A 12,849-nucleotide genomic window follows, 5' to 3' on the forward strand; every position below is an offset into this window, starting at 1 on the left:
AGCGTACAATGTTCACTAGTTTGCTACAGGTGTATAGTCGATGTCTAGACATTGCGCTATCATTGAAGTGCATTGAGTGTCCATTCTAAAAATGGCTGAGTCAATTTGGAATAGAATATCTGTCGATAGAAATCTCCGTCGCAGCTGTAATCAGCTATATACAACGTGACGTATATACAGCTATATACTGAATGTAAATTCACAGTACATTTGATATATATGTATAGTCTCACATTGGCGACGCACGCGGTGATCGGAAAGTGAGACGCTAGCCAGAAACGATCTTGTCAGTTGATTTTTTCTTTCTTTCTATTTGTGGTGATCATATTATTATACAAGTGAGATACATCGCTGTTCGTAATGTTATTTATCTGGTCGCAGCGCTCACTTTCTAGCCAGCCACCACATGCTGATGATATGCGGATCAGCCTTATAAATTTCTTATCACTTTCCATAAAAATTATAATCAGCAGTCTCATCCAATATCTAATACATTTCTTGACACTTTCCCAAAAAATTATAATGAATAACATCTGCAGCAGAATTTTAAGAGGCTTTCCAAAATTCATGACGATTGACAATAATTGCTCTTGGTCACTTAGCAGTATCAAATATATATTTAAAATGGAAACTCAGCTTTCTCGAGTGTAGAAGAAAATTGTGCTTTATTTTTCATGACAAAAATAGCTAATCGGTATAGTTCTAAGTTTTACAGCAAGACAATAATCGAAAACTCATTGGATAATCTACAGTTTCAGATATTTGAATTAGATCTCTCAGTGAGATATCGTTTCTTCCATTGTCTTTACTCAAACTCATCAAATAGTCAAGTTTCCTCCGGAAAAGTTATTTTCATTAACTTGAACTAGCTCATGAACCCATTATTTGGTGTGAATGAGCGAAATGCATCTAAAAATTTATCAAACCAAAACAAAAATAATAAATAAGATAATGTCAAAAGCCCACTTGACTTATTGAAGTTTTGAGAACATATTAAGAATATTAATATATTATTATTATATTTTAAACATATTTTAAAACATGTTATTATTCAGTAGTGTTGATGTTTATGATCATGATTGATAGCGCGCTACACGTACATTTGGATACATTTGGACACGTAGAACATAATGACATTTTGCTTGTTCTTCCACGTGTATCATGTATCGCTTGATTACGCACAAATATGGAAATACGCACAAGTCAATATCCAAAGAAAATATCAATTTGAACATCTGTGCTAGAATGGCAGGTGCAGGCTTAGTTATGTCAACAGAGCACAACCCGGCTTTTCCAATGAAGTTCATAGAGAATTGAAGATAAAATGACCTATAACTTGAGTTAAGATGTTCTATATAATAGATAGGTATTATATTGCATCTTATGTGAGTTTCTTGAGAAATAAATATTATTTAAGATAATGTAATTCGAAAGCATTATTTTAAAATTATGAGTTTATTTCAAACTCAAGTATTTCTAATACTAATTAGTATTTCTAATTTGATAAAATTAGAGTGGTTCCTCAAATAACATGATGAAATGAGTAATAAATCATTCAGTATCCAAGTAGAAATGTACAAGTGAAAAGTAATGTATTGTGTAGTGGTGAGTCATGAAAAGTAGATAGTATGCATAATGAATAACTGGGATGTAATTGTCATAGTATTGTGCAATTGAATCCAATTGAACTTAATAATTAGATTCCTACTGAGAATTGGATCCTATTGAAAACTACAGAGAATTGAGATGCTTTTACATACATAATTTAGAAATAGTAGCAGTTTAAAGATGTTATATGGGAAAATTATCATATAAATCATATAATTCATCTATGATCATGTAAAGACTGAAATCTTAATCTGAAACCTATGTTCTAACACGCTAAAAGTGAATTGAAATGTATTGAGTAGCCTACATGAATATCAAACTTATAAAATTAAAATATATATAATTATGCAAAAAAGACACAACTTTAATGATTTCATGCTAATGTTTTAAAATTAATTCATAATGGATGCGACAAGATATAGTTGAATAAAAACGATAATTGAAATCAAGAGGATGCCAAAATGCTGCAGCAAGTAAGTGTTACAGCAACAGTAAGATGACAGCAGTAATTATAATCGTGGAATTGTAGGATAAATTAGAATTGAACAGGAGCTACCCATTATAGCGCGTGCTCAGGTACACTTTCTAATGCAATAATTAGCCTAGCTGCCTTCTGCTCTGCCTAGTGCCTACCTGTGATGCAGTGGCAGCAGTTCGCTATCAGAGTCGCTGTCAGAAAACGACGGTTTCGGATTAGGATTCATAAACATGTTCTTCAACAGTAATCTCCTCTTGAAGCCCATCATAAGCCCAACAAAAGTCACACTATATTTCTATCACGAGACACAAAATCACAAAACGAACTATCACTCAAGTTGAATGCCACCAACTAAATTACACTCCGGGCTACTGTTTAATATTCAGCCAACTGAACAACACGAATTAAAACTAATTTATTCATCGAATGAAGCTAGATGAACCAAGAAGCAACGCGTAAACTACAAAAGATGACGTTGAAGTGAAGTTGACGCCGTAGTCGCAGTCCCTAGTCCAAGTCCAGTACTCAACCGACTACTATTCCCCTTCTACCGTACTTTAGCCCATCCGAAAATTACATCATTTTGTGAAGGAATTTCCCTGTATATCTATGAGTCATTAGTAAGTGGTCTCTTTCATTCATAACTTGACAGTCATTTCCAGCAATGCTATTAGGTATCATCATCTAGGTATTCTCACTAATCGTAGGAATGTTTTCATAACAGATAAGCCTACCGCAGGGTAATCGGGTTGAACTGTTTTTAGCTAATGATTCACTGGCGTTGACATTAAGTGAACTCGGCTCCTTAATATGTGGCTGAGACACCCCTTTCGTTTCACCAAACTTAGGGTACGATGACCTGTACAGATACCCTTCTATGACCTCCAGCTATCCAAACTTCCTACGAAGCATTAACGAGGCTTCAGAAAAGAAGTACTGCCGGAAACACGCAGAGAAGCATATGAGCAACGCTTTATGCATGAATGCTTTATTCTTGAAAAATGTCGTTACAAAATAATTTACTTTAGGAAACTATACAGTGTTTCATAAGGTACGGGAAAATTAGAAAATGAAAAAATAAGATTATTAATTAATAATTAATAGTATTACGGTATTGTTTCGATTTTAGTTATATAGTCCAGGCAATGAATGCTCAAAAAATGGTATCGAGGGAAATGTTTGGAAGACAATTTTTGACCCCACAGTCCTGTTAAAGGTAGTAGGGAGGTAAACATATCAAAAGTCCCCACCCCTACCCCCTGTGGTAAGGGGGTGTTGGTGGTTTAAAGGTACCATTTTTTGATTTCTCGCAAAAAACTCAAAAACTATGTATCCTAAGGACTTGACTGTCATATAACAAATTAAAGCTTACATAATTTCCTACAATATTCATTATAAAACTTTTTTTATATATCTTCTAGTTTTCGAGATATCCGCTCTTGAAGGTGTGACATTTTTGAAAAATACATCTTTGCCACAATTTTTTTTCTATTTTTGCTCTCATAACTTTTCAAAAATCGACGGGAAAAATCCATGCTGATTATGAGCTTATAGAGCATTGAATTCTCTTCAATTTGATGATTGTATAATTTCACGCATTTACGAATTTCCTTACACCTTTTGCAGCAGCTTTAATGTTGAGTGTGAAATCTCCAGTTTTGCAACAATAGGCCAATTGACAAAGGAATTTGGATGGAATGTTCTAAACCAAAATTTTTGACTTTGCAGCTTTGTTGAGACTAGTTAGGAGGAGAACATATCAAAAGTCCCCATTCCTAACTCATGTGCTAAGGGGATGAGGGTGGTTTAAAAGTTGCATTTTCCAGCGTTTTGCTTCCACGCTCATATCTTGAGAACAATGCGTTTAACCGACTTAAATAACTGCTTAAAAATGAAGCTTGAAAAATTCTCTACACTTCTTGTTTAGTGGAAGTTTGTGATATTCCCAACAGTTCCCGAGATATTCGCTCTTGAAGGTGTGTAATTGTTGAAATAACAGGTTTTTATCCAATGTTTTGCTCTTTCATGGCTTATAGCTCTCCAACAATGCATCATAAAAAATTATGCTTATCGTAATTTTGTAGAGCATTGAATTCTCTTCGAAATGATGTATTATTTCACTATTCCAAGTTTTCCTTTCATTGTTATAGCAGCTACAATGTAGGGGGTGAAATTTTCATTGCTGCAACAATTGTTCGTTTGACAATGACATTTGAAGGGAGTGATTGTGACACAATTTTTGACTTTGCAGCTTAATTTGGACTAGTTAGTAGGTGAACATAGCAAAAGAGTGCATCTTTATCCCCTCTGTTGAAGGCGTGGAACTGCTGAGTTGACACTCGTTGCAGTAATGAAAGTTTCACCCCCTAAATTGAACTTGCTATAACAATGAAAGGAAAACTTGGAATAGTAAAATAATATATCATAAGTTTTTATGATACATTGTTGAAGAGTTATAAGCCCTGAAAGAGCAAAACATTGGATAAAAACCTGTTATTTTAACAATTAAGGACCTTCAAGAGCGAATATCTCGGGAACTGTTGGGAATATCGAAAAATTCCACTGAACAAAACGTGTAGAGAATTTATAGAGCTTCATATTGGAATAGTTAGTTATGACGGTTCAACGCATTATTTCATTATTCTTAAGATATGAGCGTGGAAGCAATAAGCTGAAAGATGCAACTTTTAAGCCACCCTTATCCCCTTAGCACATGAGTTAGAAATGGGGACTTTTGATATGTTCTCCTCCTAATTAGTCTCAACAAAGCTTCAAAGTCAAAAATTGTGTTCAAAACATTCCCTCCAAATTCCTTTGTCAATCGGACAATTGTTGCCAAACTGGAGATTTCACACTCAACACTAAAGCTGCTGCAAAAGGTGTGGGGAAATACGTAAATGCATAAAATTAAAAATCGAATTGAAGAGGATTCAATGCTTTATAAGCTCATAATCAGCATGGATTTTTCCCATCGATTTTTGAATAAGTTATAAGAGCAAAAATAGAAAAAAAATTGGAGGCAAACGTATTTTTTTCAAAAATGAAAAATGTCTCACCTTTAAGAGCGGATATCTTGAAAACTAGAGAAGATATAGAACATGTTGTGATATAAATTTTGTAGGAAATTATGTAAGCTTTAATTTCGTATGTAACAGTTATGTCCGTTAGATACATAGTTTTCGTGTTATATGCGAGAAACCAAAAAATGGTACCTTTGAACCACCCCCAACCCCTTAGCACAAGGGGTAGAGGTGGGGACTTTTGATGTTTACCTCCTTACTACCCTAAACAGAACTGCGGGGTCAAAAATTGTCTTCCAAACTTTTCCCTCTATAACCTTTCCTTGACTGGACTATTACTCAAATATTAACAGAAAAATTATTTGACTATTACCTATTTACTATATTAGTAGATGTTTCGAGTAGTTTGTATGGATGGAAATGAGATTGCAGTCTCAAGGATATTTATGATAGCTTATATTCTAAGCAGATGATTTGGATTTATGTTTATTCATTTATAAATTTTACTGACAATAAAGAGCTAATCCAAAATACAGTATTATGAACACTTGGATATCTATTTATTTGAAAAAATAGTAATTGAGAGTTTAATTGAAGAGCATAAATCTTAATCTTTCTAAATTCAAAATTAATTGTTTCAAGTGTTTGTGTTTTGTTTCAATGTGGAAGAAGTTAGTGAAGAATTTTAACAATAAATACTTTAGATAAGTTAATAAACTTGAAATTATTGCCATTTTTAATTCTTCAATTCTCCGACTCTAGAAGTGAGATAGTAAAAATACTGTGACAAAAAAATTAGGCTCACATCCATGTACTACGATGACAATGAACTAGAAAACCCCAGCTCTGTAAGAGATTACCAGACAAGGAATAAGCCATGAGGAAAAATTTGAAAAGAATTATAATGAGAAAATTATTAATAAGGAGTTCAACAGTAGATTATCAGGATGGAATTGGATATGAAGCAGCAAATAATTCATCTTATTGACTGAAGTGACGCAATACTCCGTATTATCTTTACGTTTGTTTCTGGCATTACATTATTCCTCCATGACAACTATTATTCTAGCCTGTTTCAAACTATGTCATAAGGTAACAATAACTTTCACTGCAGAAAGTAGTGTAGTTACAAATACTACACCAATTGCAGAACAGGAAGTGAGAAAATCAAAGACAACAATTCAAAATAGTAGCCTAACTTTGCTGAACCCTCGAAAGATTTTGGGTTTCATATTTCATCAAAGAATTTCATAAATCATAATCAAAAAATTATGATAAATTGCATTATAAATGAAATATTTTTCCAACTAGGTATATTGGTTTCTAACACGATTTTTAAGACAAATTCACATATGAATCATAATATTATATTATTAATAATACTATGAAGAAAATGAACGATGAAAATTCTGTAAATACTCAAAAGTTGCTAATCTATGTGAGCATTTTTCTACAACGCCTATTGTTCAATTAGAACTTTGATAATGAGTAGAAAACACAAGTGAGAAAATGTTCGACCGTCTCTACATATGATGGAAGTGAAGTGCTTAACGTCAAGTGCAGTATTGAGCTTCATAGCTCAAGTGGGCGTGAAATACTGATATTGAAAATTGCCAGCTCAGTGACGAAAGCAATCAAACCTACAAAACTCTTCAAATAAATCTGTTATTGTGGCCAAACATTGCTGGGTTTATAGGGTCGGTAATTTTTTTCCAATCAACACATTGCATGAATAAAAATTTTTATTTTTTTATAATATATACTTACGCACCCAAAGTTTCGTTCCGCTGATCAAATTGTAAAAAATCGAATCCGACAAACCCAAAGTTTTTTTCAGAAGATCAAATCATAAACGAGACAATCCAATCTCAATGTATTGAGTATACCGGTTTTTGGCATTTCTTTGCACTTTAATGACTCTTTTAGCTATAACAGACGTTTTGTTACAATTTTATTTCTTGATGTTGCTATTTAAATCTTGTAGGGAAGGTTTGCATAAACACTGAATTTCAAAAGACCTATATAGCATAGTGACGAAGAAATTGACAGTAGTATGAAATTGTGATTGGGGAATTATATGAATATGAAGGAATTGTACATGCATATATAGATTATAATTGTATTTTCACTAGTATGCTTAAAGAAGATGTAGTCATGACGAATGATAGAAATCGGTCTAGGTACTGAATGCTTCTTGAATAGAGGACGTCAACTACCAGATCTTCAAAATTATGTAAAATAAGACATAGGGTACGCACTAACACTGTGGAAACGAAATAGAAAATGTCTTATTAATATGCTTGTTTTGGAGAAAGGATATTATGCTGCCGAACTATTATTAAATGGGAAGTATAATATTCATTTAAATAAAAAATATTAAATAGACGAATATATTTTCGAAATCTTGACTGATGAGCTGAGGTGAGTAGGTAAGCAAGATCGACCAGCATTTTTCATAAGGCTATAAAATTCTTTCAACTAGTTTCAATGTGTTACTTGATTCCTACCATATATAATTTCAATTCAAATTAGAGGTAGATCAAATGTAGACCAGGAAACTGGAGAGAGGAAATAGAAACTAACTTGTCTTGACCAGTTTGCGACTTGTTTGAAATTGAATTAATCGCTTCCAAACTGAACTACAGCTAATAAGCACTGCTCACTTAACATCAAGTTAAATTTAACATAAAAACTGAACTAATCACTACAAATTTGTCTGGTGTGAAATTAAAAATACTGTATCGTGTTTCATGCTAATGGCATGGTCAGAAATTACTGTGACAGAATATTATTCCTAATAATTCGGGTAGAAGCGAAACAAGGAAAAAACATTAATGAGAACTTTATTACTTGAGCTGATAAATTGAGAAAAAGTTCAAGAGATTATACTTGCGCGTTGTGTACAATATCAAAAATAGTGAGAGAATCTCAGAACAAACCTAGCGATAGCTGAAAATCTAATTCTTTTTTAAGCTGTGGTACTGTACCTATGATTAATTTTAATGTATTCAGGAAAACTTACAATGAAGAACAAAAATGAGTTTAAAGAGCGCAATTTCATATTTGATATATATACTTCATGTAAGAAAAATCAAGTAGTACCTTATAAGATCAATTTTAAAAGCTTTAATATAATTAAGATTTTATATCTAAAGTCTACTTCATGACAGTAAAAAGAACAAAATTCAGTATAAGTTTGCAATCAACATTATTTATTGAATATTTATTGAAATGTCATAGGCCTAATTTTAATTAAAATACAGTATCACGGATGATCAGACCTTGATTCACTACCGGACAATTTTGTCTTATAGACCGGGCGCAAATGTCATTCCGTGGTCATTTTTGAGTAACAGAGGTGGAAGATGTCTCAAAAACGTTTTTTCTAAATTTTTTAAATTTCAATCCATTATAACTTTTTTGTGCAAAAGATACAGAGAAATTTTAAATCTATGAAATTTAGAGCGTTTTTTCAACTTTGGAGCGATATATCTTCATGCGCTGTACACCAAAAAATGAGGTCTCCAGCGCCCTCCAAAGAAAACCCTAGAACTATATAGGTACTACACCATAGTAAAGGTTATTGGAATTGTATAAATCTTTCTGATATTGTAGTATGATCATTTTGGAGCTTCCAGATGGCTGAATTGATCCGATATCCTCGACATTATTAGAATTACAGACGATTTCTTGAAAATCGACATATTTTTCCCGCTATCTTGTTTTTTGGACAAACATTTTTGAGATTGCTATCATGGATAATGATAATCTCTTTCTACACATAATTACAAAGAGATTGATACAATTCCCAAGTCTGTACCTTCAAGGAGTCATGAGTTACACGGTTTTCTAATTGTTGGGATTGGCATTTGGTGGAAAAAGCTAGTTTTCCTCTGCAAACAGTACTTTTCTCTCTTATTCCGATGACGCTCCAACCGTGGAATATGGACTTGCAGCCTTCAACCAGATGTCATTATAAAGCTTTGGTAATATGCTAAAAACACTGTACCAATAACACTATTGTATGTCTACTGCGAATACATTTACAGGGTGGAAAGTGAAATATTGTCCCCGAAAAATGCATGTTTCAAGTTTTTGAAGTTGAATAAATCATGAAAAGAGTGGTCGAAATGAGACGATTCTCTCGAAAATCACATAGTTTGGTTAATTCTTATCACTTTGGTGATAAAACCAATCCTATATCTCTCACAATAACTGAATAGCAAGCGATATAAAAATGTGTCAATAATGACCGCCATCTTGAATTCTTCAATGATGTCGAATATTTTCGTTGTTTCCATCATCAATATTCTTATTCTTATTCGGCTTGTTGTGACGAAGAGATTAAGACCATTTTCAAGTCTCTATCTGAGAATAGTCAAGAAAAATCGATTTTATAGTTCTAGCTTGTTAACTCATGCATATGGAAAAACACACCAGAAATCATGCAGGGTTTTCTTTGGAGGGCGCTGGAGACCTCATTTTTTGACGTACAGCGCATGAAGATATATCGTTCCAAAGATGATTTCTCTGTATCTCTTGCACAAAAAAGTTAGGCTATAATGGAATGAAATTTGAAAAAAAATAGAAAAAACGTTTTTTGGGTTTTTGAAGGTTATAACTAAATATTATGCGTTTTAGAGGAAAATTTTATAAAACAAAAATTGTAGAGGAAGGTTTTTGAAATATTTTCGTCTAAAAAAATGGTTGAATATCTTGAACGGTTATTGAAATACAAGCGATATAGCAAAACCCTGAAAATTATGGCGGCCATCTTGTTTCCGAGGTGTTTGCCTGTGATTTCGACTTATCATCATCACGATCCTTATTATGCTAGACCTAACGAAGAAATTGAGACATCTTTCACGGCTGTTACCCAAAAATGACCACGGAGTGCCTTATTCATGACATTTGCGCCCGGACTATTACACTTTGGCACTTGACACCTGGGTAATACATGCACCCACGTTAGCGCTCTGTATTGAATAGTAGTTCCATCAATAGCCACCTGGCGCGACATTGTTATGCCGCATATTGGCTACAAACATTATACAATATATTTTTTATTAGCAATCCAAGTGTGATCAAATATTTATAACATTTCATACTTAGCTCATTTCAAATAAACAAAATCAGCAAGTGAATAATACTTGAAATTGGCGAAAAAGGTTTTCAGTCGCGCCAAGTGGCTATTATTAGAACTACTATTCAATACAGAGCACATGCGCTAACGGTGCTTGTGTTTCCCCAGTTTCCTCATGTAGTTTAGTCAATGTACCTCAAGGCACACAAGGTGAAGTATATTGAGAAAAAATAATTTTATTAAAGCTCACTCAATCGATGCTTAATAAGATGATCAGATTATAAACTGAGCAACTTTTCTAAATGAACTTATGAGTCACTTATGCACTAACAATAAGCCACAGACAGGAACTAACATGAACAGAATGATGTAATGGGAATGAAGATAGAATTCCAAAGCGTGATAGGAGTAAGCGATGAATAGACCCCACCAAGGGCTGACTATACCAGCAAAATAACAAGTTAATAATAAATTCTTTCAAAAGGATTAATAATAATTAATCCATGAACACAGACTGGAAGTCACTGAAATGAAGATGCTGAGGTGGAGTTGCGGCGTATCTAGAAGGGATAGAATCCGAAATTAAATAATAAGAACAGAATGAAGGTTACAGAAATATCAAAGAAAAGAGACTGCAGAGGTACGGACATGTGGAGAGGAGGGAAGACGATTATGTGGGGAAAAAAGTTCGAGCACTTAGATGACGAAGGCACTAGGAAGAGGGGAAGACCTAGGAAAATTGTATCGCCCAAGATATTTTAGAGTAGGGACTAACACCAAACGAAGCCCATGACCGAGACTCCTGGAAGCGAATGACCCGAAACGCCGACCCCATCTGAGTGAAAAAAAGACTAATGAGAAGAAGAAGAATAAATCAAAAAGTTGTCTTTATTTATTATTTGTAAATGGAGAGTATTAAAAAAAAAAACATTATTAAATGGAAATTTTATGGCAAGTAGTTTATGGCCACTTATTTAAATGGCAGCTTTCATATTCTGTCAAATTCTTTCTACTTGTAAGTTATCAACTTTACTGAATGTTCCTATATAGCCTAATCTTGATGCGGTGCACATGGCACTCCTTCATCCAATAAGTTAAATGTATTTTTTCCACCTCCTTCAATACCATCTGCTTCATCCGTTACCCACTCTTGTGGGACCAATAGCGTCATAGAATTCTATTTCAATATATATAATAAAACAACTATTTACAATTACTATTTACTATTAATAATACAACTATTTAGCTGGCAGATAAAACAGTGACCACTTTAAACAAAATTCAAATGATCACTCATAAATTCATTTACATTATAATATGCCTTATCACAAAGCAGCTACCTGACGGCTCTCTTGAAGGCGGCCTCATCCAACTGCTTCACACCAGGAGGCAGTTTGTTTCAGTGCAGAAACTCTATAGATGGCCTGTGAACGGGGGAGACGTCTCCTGGGGACATCCAGCAGCTCGCGGTGACTGGTGTTGTGGTAGTGAAACCAGAGTATGCTATACCCTCTTGACATACACTAAGCAAAGGAGGATGTAATGGCTGAAGACCGTCAGCACACCAAGGAGAGCAAAGATGGGCTTGCACCTCAACTTCTGTCATCGTCAAAATACTATTACATCAGAGCTTAAAAAATCCTATTGATATCAGGATGTTTAAAACCTACTCCTGTGAATAAAATATTTATCCCATAGTTGGTATAGCTCCACCTTCAATTAGGAGGAAAGTGGCTGCTCAAATTGAGAGAATGGAACAGAAGAGTGACTCATGTCTCCCATTGCACAACCACAAAGAGCAACAGAGATTGAAATCCCGGCAAAGTTTTATCAAAGCAACCAGTGAGCTGATGGTAACACCAGAAGATCGGCGACTTGCTTTGTGGAGTTGGGAAGCTCCTTAACCCATCATGGACCTCAAAGAGGAAGGGGCTGCCAGTTTCCATCTCCCTTACACTACGTGGAAGTCCTTGAACCGTTTGAGAACAGGTGTCACTAGATGCAGGTCGGAGCTTGTGAGATGGGGTTATAGTGAGGATGCAATCTGCGAATGTGGAATGACTCAAAACTATGAACACCTCATGACCTGTCCAAATATGAAAATAAATTGCACGATGGAGGATATTATTTTAGGAAATGACAAAGCAGTTTCTGCGGTTAAATTTTAGAGTAGTATTTGACTCTGTGTGCCCCACACACAAAAAAAAAGAAGAGCTTAAGAAAATTATTGATTTGGATCCAGTAGTATAATTTATTTATCATTGATTCAACTTATACGCTTTTTTAAATTAAGAATACAGTAAATAAGAAGCAAAAATACTTGCGTGGACTACATCAGCTTAGTTCAACCAGATTTAAAATAAAATTATTGAGAATACCTTACTAAAAAACTTACAAGACACTAGCGCATACTCAATGAATCAATTGAGTTAGACACTAAATTTATGCTGACACAGTTTTTCAAGCTGGACATTCGATGGCTGACTAGTCCTGTTTCTCAGGCTATTCATGTTCGGTTAATAGGTGGAATTAATATCACAATGTAATGCAACAGTAGAAAACATGCTACATAAACTTTATATTTGATGTAAGAACGTCAATATTTTATTGAATGATTGGGTACATTCTTGAATTTAATCTTCTAAATTGAGAATCTAGGT

The 12,849-nt window shown here is 34.0% G+C and overlaps 1 protein-coding gene across 4 annotated transcripts in view; it reads right to left on the reverse strand.

Moving 5' to 3' along the window:
- Positions 1-12,849, reverse strand: part of LOC111050457 (roquin-1) — a 90,685-nt gene that overhangs the window by 77,112 nt on the left and 724 nt on the right. For 2 of the 4 annotated variants that reach the window (XM_022336787.2, XM_022336784.2), the window contains exon 1: positions 2,242-2,621. The exons of the other annotated variants lie outside the window; for them this stretch is intronic. In XM_022336787.2, the coding sequence (XP_022192479.2) occupies positions 2,242-2,354 (113 nt within the window). In that variant the 5' untranslated portion in view covers positions 2,355-2,621. Of the gene's footprint in view, positions 1-2,241; positions 2,622-12,849 lie in introns of those variants that run through there. 4 annotated transcript variants of the gene reach the window in all.

Source organism: Nilaparvata lugens, chromosome 6 (assembly GCF_014356525.2).
Source record: "Nilaparvata lugens isolate BPH chromosome 6, ASM1435652v1, whole genome shotgun sequence".
In the NCBI taxonomy this organism is placed as follows: Eukaryota; Metazoa; Arthropoda; class Insecta; order Hemiptera; family Delphacidae; genus Nilaparvata; species Nilaparvata lugens.